Genomic DNA, 16,027 nt, shown 5'->3' with positions numbered 1-16,027 from the left:
TGAGATGTTTAGGAGAGAGCGGTGAGAGCCTGCATGAGGTCAGCCAGTCTGCGGCATGGAGCAGATGCTGGAATCAAATCCTTCTGCTTCCACAGAAAGACAAGTGCTTGGCTGACACTAGCAAGACCACACCTTAGTAATATGTGGTGCTATGAGGTGAGACTGGAAGAATGAATTGTAAAAGAGAACTTCTAACTCCATGCTGTGGCACTGATTTTTGAGGTTCCTTTGAGGATCCCACAAAGAAGTGAGGAAGCCTGGATGGAAGAGGTAGAAGGACCACATCGTTGTCTGGCCAATGGCTTATGAAACCTATAGATGGATTTACTTATGTGTGGAGGAAAAAGCAGAAGCAGAGTCTGGCATCAGTTGATTACAGAAGAGGTAAATCAGCTTTTTATTGCAGTTAGCCTTCCAGTAGCAGTTTCTGAAGGAATAATATGAAATGTGAGCATATAGGTTTTCCAGAATCTACAAAAATGGCAAAGTCTAGCAAGGCTTTCCAACTCTCAATAGCCAAAGGCAACACTTTTCTTCCAGACTGGTGTTCTCCAGGATATCTGAAGGATCTCAGTGCTGCACCCTGCATCATTATTAATTCAGTTAAGTTGGTTTTACAGTGGCCTAATATAAATCAGATACTACAAGGTGTTATGACAGCAGTATAGATGGTGCCTGTGTTGACAATCCCTTCTATGGGAGATGGTTGTATGCCTGTGGTAACATAAGCAAACAATCAGGAAACACGTGTGGGGCACTTCTCACCCACTCTGCAGATCTCCAGTCATCAGGGGTAACTGCTTGTCTCTGGGCTCCTCCAGTTAACTCATCTGCAATCTGGATCATGCAAAAGCCATCCAAAATCATAAGATAATCTAAATAAATCAGCATCAGAAAGCTTGCCGCAGGTGTTCATTCCTGCAAGGATGTGACCATTTTAACACCTGTCAGGGTCATAGCACACAGCTGAGGAAATAGCCCTGGACAACTCTGCATTCCCAGAAGAATAAAACCAGAAGACATACAGCGTCACCCAGCAGGCAGAGGGAACAGGAGCAATGGTAGCATTACTTAACTATGTGCAATTTGCTCTCCCTATCTTGATTTAAATTACACTGCCAGTAGAGACTGACAGTGTCTGGAATCAAATTGCTTAGAAAAGTGCCTCTTCAGAGGGAGAGAAAAAAATGCCCAAATAACTTGAGTGAAAGTGATCTTGCAAAATGCCTATTGTGGCTGGGGACAGTGGGATCTGGGGCTCGTTTTCATTAGGATAATGCTCACGTAATTATGCTGGGCCAAACCCCTAATGCCGTGTTGTGAACTGGGGGTTTGCGCCACTGAAATTTCTCCAGTGCACACGTCAATCTGGGTCTCTCAAGACTTAGAGGAGGCACCGTCAAACAAGAGTCTATGATCTGTTCCTGTTTCCTTCACTTCTCCAGAGAGGCTCTGGGGATCATCTTCAGGACGATGGGCTGCTTCGGTTGCATGAAACCTTTTGTGTCCAGAACCAGCGGAATCTTGAACAGAAGGAAAAACCCCCAAAATAACTATGTAAATTGGGGAAAAGGACAGTCATGACACCTACAGGACACTTACAGCCCACATATGTCGGTCACCCCTTGTTTTCATTGCATTTTCTAACTTACAAATGTACTTATAGCAGGACTGTCACTAATGCTAATGCTAAACAGCTATGAGCTGGGATTTAACAGCCCTCAGCTCTTGAATAAACTGGTTAGTGAATTCTGGCTTTCATGTGGCATGGTAGGAAAGCTGCACTGATCAACAGGCTGCACGTGGAGGGAAAACCAGCCAAAATCCATCCGGGAGCCACAGCTAAGGAGGGGCACGCAGTGGCATTTTGTTTATTGCTGAAGTGTGTCAGCATTAAGGTGAGCTCAGTCGTAATGGGAGCTGAGGAGCTGTAAGGTCTCCAGGAAGAACAAAACTAAGATTGCTGCTCAGACTGAGCGCCACAGAAAAAGCATCCTCACACAGAAGAGTGCTGGGCTCCCTTGAGGTAGGCTGGAAATCTCAAAAAGAAGAACATTTAAAACTGGTGTTGGAGGGAGTCATCTTGCAGGGAAGGGAAGAGTGTTTTACCAAGTCTCCTCCATCAGTTTGATGCTGCTTGTATCCCAGCTCTCCTCCCCATCAGGACAAGGGTCATACTACTGCAGCCTGACAAGCTACATTAAAATCCCCATAGCCCAGTAATCTTCATTTCAGGAAATCTAAGCAATGTGGCTTGGAGCCCAATGGGCCATCAGTGGAGGAGTGAGAGGAGGATGCAGCTTCCATATGCATAGTCCAAAGGGATGTTCTGGCATGACTTTTTCCCTCCTGCTCTGGTCTGATGTATTTGACATCTTCTGTAGAAAAAAGGGCCGAAAGAGCCCCATAAACCTATGGGCACCAATAATACAATACATATTTAACTTGTCTCCTTTTAATTAAAGGCAGTTATAAAAAGAATCAATTTTATGGATTGCAGGGGACTAGAAAAATGTCATTAGACTTGGGGGAGGGTGGATAGGTCACTGCATTGTTAATGGACTATTACAGTCTTTCACCTCCAGGTTACTAGTTGAGTTGCAATCTGAATCTGCAGAGATTCCAGCTGAGCACCCGTGCCAAGTAATAACTTAATAAGGATTTTTCTGTTTCTTACAACAAATGTCCTTTGAATACACTTGCTGCCCTCTCTGCTCTGATTTCCCAAGCTCGCCTTGTGAACAAAATGTATTAATGGCAATATCTTTTGCGGCAGTAAATGCAGAAACCCAGATCAGGGTTAGAAGCTAACACAAACACAGTGCTACCTGCCTCTGAGTCATAGGGAGCTGCCATGTTTTCAGGAGGGCTCGCTTGACATATAATTTCCAACAGCCATCTCATTCACTTTATGTCAAATAGCCCCATCTTGCAGGGCCTGACCCATCAGAACTGCGTGCAGTGTTCACAGGGATCCCAGGCAAAGCCAGAACTTTGTGGGATCCGGCAGAGCCTCCAAGGACAGGGCTGCCAATTCAGATTGCACTTGCTTGAAAATTGTTACTCTTTAGAGACTGTCTGGTGGGCCATAAGAGATGAATTTTGGTGTCTTGGGGTCTCTCACAGAGAATAGCTATGTTTGTGTTGCAAAGTGAAGCTTTGGAGTGGACTGGGGGGATATTTCCCTTTTTACTCTCTGGAGCAGGGTCTTCCTAAGCTGGGTCAAGGCAGACGGGCAGTGCACCACAGGGGAGCAAGCACTCCACCACTTAGGTGCACCCAAAGAAAGGCAGAGGGCATCAGGGATTTCAGCGTGTCATATTCCACCAACGTTGAATTTGCTTCTGTAGGGGCTTAAAAATACGCGTCAGTAACTTGTGGTGAACCATTTAAATTAACTGTGAAGATTTAAATACAGTTATTCCCACATGCCTCTCTAATCCACAGTGAAATCTTCCTTGGTGAGAAGTAGTAAAACCCAAGTTTGCAGACAGGTTCAGCAGTCCTGAAGCTAGTGGTCTCTGAACTCCTCGGGGAAGAGAGGGATTTAATGTGCATGAGAGACCATTCCCTGTCAGCCCTGAGATGCAGGCAAAAGAGGGCACACAGGACCATCTCAGTAGGACTAAAGGGCAGATAATGAAACACATCATCCCATATCCTCACCGGAGTGTCTTTGCAGGTTCTGAATGAGAAGTTTTGCAACAGGACGACCACAGCCACTTTCATGATGAGGAGAGCAAACCTCATTCCTATGCAGTTCCGGGGGCCAGCCCCAAACGGCAGGAAGGTGTAGGGGTCAATAGACTCTTTGCTCTCTTTACTGAACCTGATTACAACAACAAGAAAATGTTAGAAAGAGTTAACTGTTCCAGGATGTGTCAGCTTTCAGATCTGAAGTGATGAGGGGTCTGGGAAGACAAAAGCTTTTTGTGTTTCTGTGTGTATTAGAAGAACCCTGCTAAGTCCCTTATTTCCGTCTCAATAGATACCTTATGCCTCTGCTTTTATCTTGCTGCTTGGAGTTGGTTGTGCATCTCCAGGTGCAACAGGTGAACAGGGAATACCTGAAATATGCTAATGGATTTCATAACTGCTCTTTTCTCAGAACTCTCTCTCAGCTCAAAAACTGAACCCAGATTTCAAACCCTAAAACACAGAGGTCTACAGCTTCACGTCTTCCCTTTAGATCAAAGGATCGAGTGAACACAAAGATGTTCTCCCCCTGTGTGACTAAAGGGAGGGTTGCTTTTGAGACACGCCAGCCATTCCTCTCCTCATCATGAAAAACATGGAAGAACAATCAGCTTCACAGGGAAATTTGCCACTGAGCATTTTCAGTAATGCTTCTTAGTGATCAGTTAGTTTTCATGTCAGGAAGCTTTTTATTCCCAGTGCATGAGGTCCAGATACATGCTAAGTCAGCAGTGAAGTATCTCACTACTGAGACACCAACACATCCCTCTGATGAGTTTCCAGCAAGGCAAGTGATCCCTAAAGAGCTCCTGTCCAGCTACCCATGACTGATTAGTTAACTGGAGTAACTGGTGTAACCTGCCCACTGCCAGAGTACTCCTAGTTGGGTGGCTCCTTCTGCATTCAACACGAGGTGACCGTAGGGGTCCACAGGTGATTTCACCAGCACTTGTCTCCCTCCCTATCTTCTGCCTGAGACTTCTGACACGTTTTGTCCCTGAGGTGCCTGCATCCCCACACCAGGGTTAGCCTCCAGGGGTATTTCAACTCCTGGTGCAAGAGCACAGATCTTGTCCTGCTCTCTCTGGACCAGACCTCAATGTCATCGTGGCCACCTGAAGACTAACTAGCAGGCCCAGGGTCTCCCAGGTCTGCCTTGGGCTATTGCCTCATTTTGCAGGGTCTGAGAGACTCCTAAGAGAGGATTGTTTCATAACTTGAGTTGAAAAATTAAGTTTTATTTCCTAGCCGTCTTTGTCCTTCCACTGCTGATTTGCACGGCATTGTGCCAGTCACCCAATGGCTCTTGTTTTAATATCTGGCAATATCTGGCCATAAACCCCTCAGTGTTACAGCTGCTAGGAGCTGCTCTCACTGTCTCTCCCTTCAATGCAGTTAATTAAATTCCATGCACAGTTTATGGATGTAGATCATAAAACTCTCCTCATGGTAATGCTGGGACTAGATGTCAGACAATGATAAATGCCTAATTTAAATGTTATAATCATACATTCCGCACTTTCGCTTCCATTTCCATTCCCAGGGCTGAGGTTGAGTGTGCAGCTATTCCCCCCGCCTGGCCCTCACCTCTCAGGCCTGAACTCCTCTGGCTCTGGCCAGTAGCCTGGGTCACGATGCAGCACGTAGATGGGGATCATGACCACCATGTCCTTCGGAATAGTCACACCGTTAAGCTCCACCGTCTTCTTGCAGACCCTCTCAATCCGGCCCCCAGGAGGGAAGAGCCGGAGAGATTCATTCACCACCATATCGAGGTATTCCATCTGCGTGATGGCATTGTACGTGGGAGTAGCCTGGGGAGAGCCATGAACACAGGACTTCAACCCCCACCCCAACACCCTGCAGCACTTCTCCTTCCAGCATCAGAGACCAGAGGAGGGGAAATCTCAGTGCCAGCACCTCCTCCACTTGGTTTTGTTTCCAACCTGGCTTTTGGCTCAGGGTCTACAAGGCACAGATGGGAACGACCCCGCATCTCCCCACCCTCCTTTACCTTGTTGGGCAGGTTTGCATCAATCTCATCCCGGAGTCGCTGCTGCACGTCAGGGTGGGTGGCCAGGTTGTATGATATGTAGCTGAGGGTGGAGCTGGTGGTTTCATAACCAGCAAAGACAAAGATAAGAGCCTGGGCCAGAATCTCCTCATCACTCAAAGCTGAAAAGAGGCATAAAAGCACATGCAAGCAGCTGAAAACTACAGTGATTAACCCTTGGAAATTCAGAATCCCACTCATCAAGCTAGGTAACACTGTTCATAACGATTTAACTGTAAAAGAAACATCCAGCTAACCCTTTGGTACCACAAATGGGTGGATCTGGCACTGTTGTACAGCCAGAAAATGGCTGTCAAGATCAGCAGTGTTATGTTGCTTCCTTTAAGAGAAGAGTCAAGGTATGTGCAGCCTGAACCTGATTCAGAAAGTCTCTGCTATCTTCTGTGACCACGCTCCTGGGCCTGAAAAAATGGGGGCACATGCCAGGAAAAGTTAGAGATGAAGAGATGTCAAGTAGCTCCTCTAAGTCATGAGAAGAGCCTTGCACTGCCGAGGGGCTGGTAAGCCTGAGCTTAATGTGGCAGGGGTAATAAGGACAATACAGGATTTAACGCTGGTACCGCAGTAGTGGCCAAGAGCTGCCAGGATGCAGCCTGCAGTGCAGGGTCTTGACAAATACCCTGTCCTGGCACCTCAAAAGTTTATGGGCATCCTGCCTTGACTGAGGTTGATGGACTGGAACTATGCCTTGGCTGAGCCATTATTTTCTAAATCTAACAGTTTACCTAGGATGAGGAACAGAGATGAGCTCACAGATGAGGAAGGCACATGTAGCATATGTGCTTTGTGTGCTTTATGAAATACAGCCAACATCGCCAGCCTTCAGAGAAGAGAAAATAAGAAATGGGAGTAAGGAGATATTCACTCTGTTTGCTCTGTTGCACAAACAGATCCCAAGATGTATCCCAGGAAGTAGGATATAATAAAATGTGGCTGATATGTGGTAAGCATCATTATGACCCCACTACTGAGACCTTGAACCTCCTGTAGGATTAATGACTAAAATGCTCTCCTACTTCCTTCTTTTACCCACACAATGAACTACCACGTTTTCTGCTGAGAGGAGGACAGATCTCAAGACATACATTTGTACGAGTTGGTCTCAGCAGACTTGGAACTCTCATGTGAGCTCTGTGAGTCAACCATGAGTTGCAGGAAATCAACCCGGTCCTGGGGAGAAACAGAGGCAGTCAGAGAGGATGTGGGTGGGGAGGAGGCAAACCCTGTCCCGCACAAGCTCCTTGCTGAGACACCTGCTGCATTCACAGCCCCACCAGCAGGCTCACAGCTTCAGTCCACGCTGAGACTGGAGTTCCTCTGTGAACACAGATGCTTTCTCCACATGGAAGCCCAGGCAGGGTATGCTTTTGGCCCTTCCCAGGTTTGATGTGCTAGGAGCTATTATGGAGAGTAGGCAATACATCACAGCTTCTGAAGATGCCACCAGGCCCCTCCTGCACTCAGGACGGCACAGTGAAGAGAAAAGGCCACCTGGGCTGGACTCACCATGCTGCTGCCCTGTTCTCGTTCCTTCTTCATTTTTGTGAAGACACTCATGAAGAAGTCCATGACCTTTGAGGGTAACAGAGTCACATTCATCTTTTCCAGCACCGGGATAACAAAGGGGAACAACACTAAAGAAGATAAAGCAACAACATATTTTAGCTCCAAGGGGCTCACAAAACTGAGAAGTGGCACAAAGCATGGACAGAAGAGGGATAAATCTGGACTCTAACTCCAAAAATTGCTTTTTGTTGCCTTCAGTTCTCTTTTTACCTAACCGTGGCTGCAATGCACTAGCACTTGAGAATCTCTTCCATATATCACTACAGGGCCACAATGCCACACTAAGTGCAACATTTTGTGACAGAGAAGGTCTCCACTATGTCTCTGCAAACAGGTTTCTGCTTGCAGGAGGATGCTGCAAAGACCCACATGGGCTATTAAAAATCTTGACTGCAGTTTCCCTGGGGAAATATTTCTGCAGATCTGCTAGGGTGAATCTAACCCTGCCAAGTGCTGAGTATCTCCCATACACCAAAGAGGACTCAAAGCTAAGGGAGCTACCAAGAAATGCAGGTGATCACCACCTTTGACATTGATTCAGGGCTGTATAAGATGAAGTTGTCATACCTAACAATATGAACACGGGGTTTAGGAAACTGAATTTGAGAAATTTCTTTATGTTGGTGACAAAGGGGTCACTGGGGTTGTTCATGGAGTCAACATTCACACTGAAAGAAGTGCTGGCCACTACATCCATGCTGTAGGCTCCAAAAATGCTGGGTAAAGAAGGAGAGAGAGTGAATGGAGTGAACCCAACCAGAGTAGTGAATAAGAGCCCATCTAGGAACAATCCTTGAGAGAAGGAATCTCAGTGCAGAGTCCTAACATAGCAGGTCCTATCCTGATTTGCCAGTAACCATCATTATATTTTCCCAAGTTTCCCCAGCTGCTTTCGTCCCCCAATTTTTCTCAGCATCAAAAACTAGCTGTAGTTGGAAAACACTGAACTGCAGTCTAGGGTAACAAAGACCATATTCTGATTTCCATTTGTAAAAGAGAGTGTAAAATTGACATCCAAAAATACCACATCTTGTGGAGATTCTGGAATGGGTCCTACACCTTCCCCAGAATTCATCCCCAGTAAAATGAAACAGGGAACAAAGCACAGTTACTCCATTTGAGCAGAGCACAGCAAGTTCACCACCAAGGAACATTCCATGCCCATGACCACTATGGAGTTTGCCTCCATAGTTGACAAGGATCTGTGCTGCAGCATGGAAAAGACTGTCCAAAACGGTCCCTTCCCCACACTGAATACAAACTCTTTCCTGTCAGCCCCACACAGTTACTCACTCTTTCATGGTCACGAACTCATCATTAGCCACTTTCTTCTCAATGTTTTTCACTAACTTTTCACCGTAGTGATTAATGATAGGGAACATCTGAAACGCAAACCAGAGTAAAATGCACTGTTGACTCTTTCACCTCCACCAAACAAGGCTGGGCCATTCTGCACTGCTGTCTGCGACTTGCCAAGTCTTGGGCTTGCGGAGGAAGGGCAGGCAAGGGGAAGGTATCATTTCCAAGCCTCAGACATTGCTTTCTCTTATCTTAATAAGCAGTTCACAGAGCTCATATGGCCATGACGGAGCAAGGTTCTCCTCCTGAAATCTACACAGAGCTCCTATTCCAGCTAAGCATCCATTCCAGCTCTGAGTGAACACGGCTCCTGAAAATAGGCACCCGTGGTCTGAGCGATGTGCTTAGCAAGAAGAAAATACAGGTCATAGGGCCAATAGCCTCAGCTTGTGATACCTTGTGTGCCATTTCATCTCCCATATCCTTCTCCTGATTCCCTCCCCCTGATGGCAGACAGCCACTGTGTTGCTGAACAGAACCCAATTCAGGTGCTAAGGGATGTGGTCTTGACAAACAGGGCAACTTCCCCTTTTGAGGGGAAGGTCTGCACTCAGAAATGGCTCTGTCCTCCTCCAGCAATTGATGCAAAGTACCAGTGGCCTCTGCTCTACCTCCTTCAGCTTCCCACTGGTGAAGGTTGGAGACAGCACAGTACGAATCCTTTTCCACTTCTCGTCTTCAGCTATGTTGAGGGCTGACTCCAGGATCCCATTCAGACGAAAGTTCTGCCCAGGGAGAATGTTACAGCAAAAGGGGCACAGTTATACAGGGAGATGGGTGAATGCTTCTAGCCCCCTTCCACAGCACAGAAATGCAAAAAAAAATACCCCACCACAAGTGCTGATTTGGCACCTGAAGTCATATCAACTCTACCTCAACCAGCAAACAGAAATGGAAACAAAAGTGTAAGAGTCATAAATTATATCAGTCCTAGGGCACATCCAGGCTGATGTCCCAGTGTGCCGGGCAGAGTGGCCTCTACGCTTCCCTAGCAGAGTTCTGCTGTTGGCTCCATCAATAAACTGGGGCACAACAGACAGCAACTACTTGCAAAAGGGCTCAGAGAAGGAGAATAAAAACCAAAAAGAAACTTTCTTTCTTGCTGCATCCACTCTGTACCAGAGAGCAAAGTGTGGGACTAGATACCTACCCGACGATTGGTAAAAATGGTATAGCACTCTTTCACCAGGATGTTTTTGATGAGGATGGGGTCCAAAACAGCCAGCACAGGCTGTCTGCCGTCAAAAATTCTAAGCCAAGAGAAACCCACAGTCAGTCCATCTCTCTCAGTCAGTTGGAGCAAAAGCAGCCTGCTTTGTCTGTGGCCAGAGCCATGCACATTGACTGCTGGAGCCCAAAGGGTTTGGGCCAGCTGAGTCCCCTCTGACAAAACAGCCAACGGGATGAGGCTGGAACTGTTTTATTATGTAGTAAAACAGGACAAAGGGAAAGCAAGTGCCAAACACAGACAGCATGAGCATTTCTAGCAATCATCTGTGGTATTAAAGAGTTGCCAAAGCAGTGTGGGTTTAGATAAAAGGCAGCTTTTGCCATGACATTGATCCCCTGCACTTGGGCTGTCTGAGCTCTGTTTCTGCAACTGGTAGCTGGAGTCAATAAATCCACCCTGAATAGCCTACCTGTGGGGTAAAGAGATTTCCCTGCCTGGCCTATGAGGCAATGAGAGAGGAAAAACTAATCTGTCTCCTCCATTTTCCAATCAACACAGACAGAAAAACTTAAAAGCCATGATGTGGGCTAAAGGGCAGGGAGCCTTGGGCCACAGCCGAGGGAAGCTGCTGTCTTCAAGAGGCTTGAGAACATTTAATCTTTCAAAAAAATGCGCTAGGTTTCATGAAGCCTCCTAGGATTTTTTCTGCGCAACAACTTTGCTTCGGTTTGAGAGGTTCTCAATAGAAGCATGATAAGAGGCCCCTGCACAAAACCAGTGCTGTGCAGGGAGCAGGGAGGCAGGTTGAAAGGTAGCTCATGCCCCAGCTCTGGGAGAAGCGGGGAGCAAGATGAAAAACACTGCGGCAGCCTGCAGCTTGCTTTCTGCTCAAGACAGACAGAAGAGCAGCTTCAAAGGCATAATGCTCAGTTTGACATCAAGCAGTGGAGGATCTTTTCAAAGCTTATGCAAACACATGACCTCCCAAACCGGCCACCGTCATCCCAGCCCTGCACTGTACTGCAATCCCAGCAGGAGAGAAGCCCTGGAGAGGTGGCTGGAGACGTTCTCAGTGGTGAACCTGAATTTTCCCAAGCTGTCACTGCTGGAATTACAGTGCTGAGACATGTTAGCAACATAACTTTTTCCATTCTATTTTGGGGCTTCAGAGCACCCCAAATAGGCAGGCTTGTTCTGCAGAAAGAAACTCACCCCCAGATTTTGCCATACTTTTCAAAGCACGCCTGATCAAAATTCAGGACTCCCTGCAAAAGAAGAAAGGAGAAATGAACAGTTTGCCAGCGAAGAGTGATCAAAGCAGGTCACAGCTGGCAGCGTGGTGCATCCCACAGACCCATTGTAAGCGGCAGAGGTTGGGGGGGGGTGCACGGTAGCTCTTAAGAGTCATGTAGATGCTTAGGGGACATTTACGCTGGAGGGAAAAAAAAAGAGCAGAGAGGAAAAAAAACTAAAAGCACTTTCAACTTCCACTATCCAACCTGAGCTAAAAATGTAATGAAGACAAGGTACGACAGGGTACACAGTTCTAGCGTGAGCAGAGTTAGCAGGCAGAACTAGATCCCAGGGTGTCCTTTATCTCCAGCTCAGCAAGTTAGAGCTGCTACTGCCTTGTCCTCGTGAGATCTTCCACTGCAGTTACTGAACTGGAGTGATGATGGCTTTTTTATTTTGCTTCATTTCCATTAAGGTTTTAACTGATATTACATGTAAGGATAAAACTTATGGAACACATAACACCATGCAGAAATGAAACCATTAGTAAGGGACAATGTGTGTGCTCTAAACCCAGCAAACACAAGCTAAAACCCCTCTTTCATCGAAGCTGGTACATTTTGTTCTGAATTTGCAGTCAGTTACCCGGGACCAGCTACTACCTAGTTATTTGGTAAGGTTTGCTAAATTGATAATAAATATTTGAGTTTTATTTAGAAATATATTTGTCTGGCTATGTTTCAGGCTGGCCCAACAGTGAGTGGCTGGATGGGGCATTGGTGGGGCTAATTCAGCCTCTTCATGGGGATGACACAAAGCACAAAGAAACATGCAGTTTTCAGAAATTAGCAGTCTTAGGCATCTTTCTAATACTTTTTTCTTTGTTTCCAACAGAACTTTACCTGCTGGGCAACAGGTAGAAATCCAGGGAGAAACTAATAACTTAAATCACAAAGTAGTTGAAAACCACAGCACACCTCATTCAGGTCAACTTGAATTTTTATGTTCTCTTTGTGGCCAGAGAGCTGCCTACCTGAAAGCATCATTTCCATCTGACTGAATCAAGGGCAGAGGAAAGAGATGCCCAAAGATTGGGAAAACAGCACCAGCTACAAGTAAGAATCTAAAGCAGCTACAGAGCAGCAGCTGCCAGTACTCACATGCCGGTACTCCAGGAAAGTTCCCAAAAATGGCAGAGGCCGTGGCCCGGGAATGCCCAGCTTCTTGAAGGCCTGGAAGGGCCATATCCCATAGCTGCCAAGCAAAGAGCATGTGAGATGCATTTATGCAATGAAAAGAGAAGATTCTCTATCCTGAGCATAGTGACTAGCTTGAACAACTAGTTCCTGTCACCCAGAGAATGCTGAAATTATGGACCAGCAAGCAGACCTGCTGAGGATACTTTCTTCCTGCAATAAATGCAGGATCACTTGGGGTACGAGATAATTCAGGGTACATTTTGATACAAGACAAGGGCTGAAAGGAGCTGCAGTCCAGCCTACCAAATACAGTGTCCTGAGCACCTCAGGTCTTTATTCAGGGGCCTCATTTAGTTCCCTAAATCAGACAACTGTGATGCAGGTGAGTGAAGAGAGGTCTCAGAGGGATTAAGTTCTCAAGATGACACCTGCTCTTGTCTTTGCAAAGACCTACCGTGATGCTCAGGTGGTAGAGCCACAGCAGCACAGCAGCCGAGCAGGGACATAAATTACAACAGCAAAATTAAGTTTTTGCCTGTATAGCTGACTACAGCTCCCCTGAGTGACATAAGCAAAAGGGCAATTTTGCCAACATAACTATTTAAATAGGGGCTTCTGCTGGCACAGACACACAGGCAGACATAGACATCACCCACTGCCCTGTTCCCAGCTCACAGAGCCCAAGGACACGCTATCCCCTTTGCAACCACCAACCAGAGCTTGCTGCGGTTAAAACCACGGAGGAGCTTCTCCTTTTGGATCTGCTAACAAAAGCAAAAAAATCAAGAAGTTCCTCTTTATTTCCCTCCCACCCAGCCCAGTTTCCTCCTTCCTTTCCAGCTGGACTGGGAGGGCAGAGGGGAGCCCTGCAGCCCCCCTTTACCAGCCCTCAGCTCTGCCTTGAAGGTAGCACAGGAAGACTGAGGATGAGTTTTTAACACTAATTCTTATACTTGGGCACTTTATACCGAGTGTGATGTCCCTGGCCCTCCCCAGCTGCAGACACAGGGTTCTCCTCCCCGGTCACCCTGGGGGGGCCAGCCTCTACTTACAGGACCAGGAGGCTGAGGAAAATGATGAGAAGCAGCCAAGTGATAAAAGAAAAGTTTGACAGGAAATCCATTGTGTCTCCCAGCCTGCCCTGAGAACACCGGTGTCCTGTGAAGCCAAAGCCTTGGATTATGATTTTTTTTTCCCTGGCCTTTAGCCGCAGCCACCCACACTCACATGACAGTGAAGGAGGAGTTGTCTTGTTTGGTTGGTTGCTCAATCTTTAACCCTTGGGCAGGTTTCTCCTGGACTGGGATGTGTCAATAAGATGCCCAGCCCCACACATCTTGAGATTGGAAACTGCTGAAATGACAAGTTTTACAGGAGGAAAAGCTAGCAAAGGGCATCAACTTCCTTAACCCCTTCCACCTGCCTCTTCCCCAAAACCTGTGAGGTTCATATAGGGCTGAGGGGGAGCCCCTGTCTGTTCTTACAGCAGCAGCGATGCTGAACCAGAATTGCTCCCTCTTACCTTTTCCAGTCTTGCTTTTGGTGGCTTCATCGCTTTTATTGAGAGGTATAATCAGGAGGGCCAAGGAACTGCTACTGTCCCCACACTCAGCTGCTGGGGGGTTTCTGGCTGTGCAGATATACCTTCCCTTGTGTCTCCCCCTTCCATCCCCATTTACCTTGTCCTCCTGCACCTCCTTTTTGGGGTCCAGGAGATGAGGGGCTCAAGGAGACAGACCTGCCAGGAAACACTTGCCAAGGGCTGAAAGGGGTCTGTTATCCTCAGGCAGAGCCTTCTGGACCTCAGACTCCGTGTGAAGAAGGATATGGTCTTGTGGTGGCACAACCTGTGCTTGCACCTGAGCTGATGGGAGTTCTGCCTGAAGCCCCACTGCATGGATCAGTGGCTTTCCTGACTTGCCTGCCTGTGACTCAAGCCCCAGGAAGCCACCAGAGCATGGGCACGTGGGCAGGAGGTGTTGAAGACCGAGCAATCTGCTGGCATGGCGAGCATCGTGCTCACAAGGAGGTCAGCCAGCGCCAGCACTCGCTAACTGTGGCGTTTAGGGAGGAGTTCCCCATTTTCCTTTTGCTCCAGACTTTCTGTTTGCTGTCAGGCATGGGGTTGCACAAGATGACTTTTGTTGTTTGGCTTTAGGCAGCTCATTGTCCCCCCTAGACACACACGTATGGGAGCCGCTGCTTTCTACCAGAGAAAGAGGGAAAATGCGTTACTCGTACAGGCAGACCCTGCAGTGGAGCCTCTGGGCATTTAGCTGCGGTGTAGGCAAACTCCCTGCACTGGTGGGTGGCTGTGGGGATGGGTCACATGGCCTCCTTTGTCCCATCAGACTGGGGAGGGCCACAAGTGTCCTTCTCTGTGCAGCCCAGTGCAGTCCCCTTCCCTGTGTCCCCTAAGCCCATGAGTAGACCTGCATGGCTGAGGGGAGATGAGTCCCAGCCAAGGACCCTACATACACATCATGCTCCCCTGCACTAGGCATCGCAATTCTGCCTTTGGCACACTCAGCCTTGAAGAAACCCAACTGCTTCTGCAATTATCTGCCAGTCGGTTCAGGCAGATCACGTGTGGCATCTGGCCGTGCCCAGAGAGGCATTTTGTACCTCTGCCAAAATATTTATTTTGCTTCATAAAACACATGCAGCGGGTGCCAAGCTGCCAGTGGGTCCAGGGATCACCTTCACACCCACGTGGAAGAGCCAAGTGGCAGCACTGCCGTTTCTGGTAGGACAACACCTCAGACATCCCCAGCTTCACGTGGCTGCAATGTGCTCGATGATTAATATAATCAGTTGCTGACAATAATCAATTAACTGGTTTATGGAGGTGTGTGCCTGATTCCTGATTCTCCAGGCTGCTCTGAAGAGCTGAACCCTGACAGCGTGCTGCAGCAGGAACCTTATTCTCTGCTTAATGATGTCTCCCCCTTATAAGACACCTTGAAGCAACAATTTGCATCCAAAAGCTTGTTCTCCCCGTCGTGGGGTCCCATACCAGGAGGACATCAAGAACTGCGATGAGAGGCAGGAGGAGTAACCAGGTGCTGGGGCAGCAACTTCCCAGCCGGGATTAGCTGCATTTCTTCCCTCTCACAAACCCTTTGATTTTCCAATAACATCTGCTAACAGCAGTTGTGATTTCTCAGTGGGAAGCACGTTTGTGGTTCAGTGTTTTCTCCTCTCTCAGAGAGGAACAGACAAAGCCAGACTTCAGAGGAGGAAAAGGATGTTAGCTACCCCCAAAAAAAGTAAATAAACTGTGCAAGCAACTTCACATGAAAGGAGATTGCTCATTTGTCCAAAATAGGTTTGAATGGGAGCAATCCATCGATCTAGAAACGACACTCTAAGGAGAAGGAGGGATGCAGAGCCCGAACAAACCCACAGTGCTCCATCACATGGGGTATGTGGGGTACAAATGTGGCTGGTGAGCTTCTGCAAACTCCTTATTTACCTGAGGTTCTTTTAGATTTCTTCATGTGTCTCAGAGCGCAGTTGTCTTCCTAGCTACACAGATCTGAGAAAATCATAGTCGATAAAAAGTCCACCTCCTAACCAAAATTGCTACCACAACTAAGAGCTGCAGGTGAGGCAATCCTGAACACTCATTGTCACATAATTTTATACAAATTGCATGCATTAAAGTGATGCTTTTACATTTACGCAGCTCTTTGGACTAAATGCAATGGTAGAGTGTGTGCTTAGGTT

General features: G+C 47.3%; 1 protein-coding gene across 1 annotated transcript; it reads right to left on the bottom strand.

Moving 5' to 3' along the window:
• Positions 1-373: 373 nt before the first annotated feature.
• On the bottom strand, positions 374-13,469 carry LOC113485844 (cytochrome P450 3A29-like). The gene is made up of 13 exons (XM_026859254.1): positions 13,351-13,469; positions 12,260-12,353; positions 11,079-11,131; positions 9,846-9,945; positions 9,307-9,420; positions 8,630-8,718; positions 7,904-8,052; positions 7,277-7,404; positions 6,856-6,940; positions 5,711-5,871; positions 5,284-5,510; positions 3,667-3,829; positions 374-1,523 (listed from the first exon to the last, which is right to left on the bottom strand). The coding sequence occupies exons 1-13, from the start codon at positions 13,419-13,421 to the stop codon at positions 1,434-1,436; spliced, it is 1,524 nt and encodes a 507-aa protein (XP_026715055.1). The 5' UTR covers positions 13,422-13,469; the 3' UTR covers positions 374-1,433.
• Positions 13,470-16,027: the final 2,558 nt, after the last annotated feature.

This window comes from Athene cunicularia (genome assembly GCF_003259725.1).
Source record: "Athene cunicularia isolate RWA chromosome 14 unlocalized genomic scaffold, athCun1 chr14_part1, whole genome shotgun sequence".
NCBI lineage: Eukaryota > Metazoa > Chordata > Aves > Strigiformes > Strigidae > Athene > Athene cunicularia.
The sequence above is the reverse complement of the archived record's forward strand: the minus strand, read 5'-3'. Positions and strand labels throughout refer to the sequence as shown.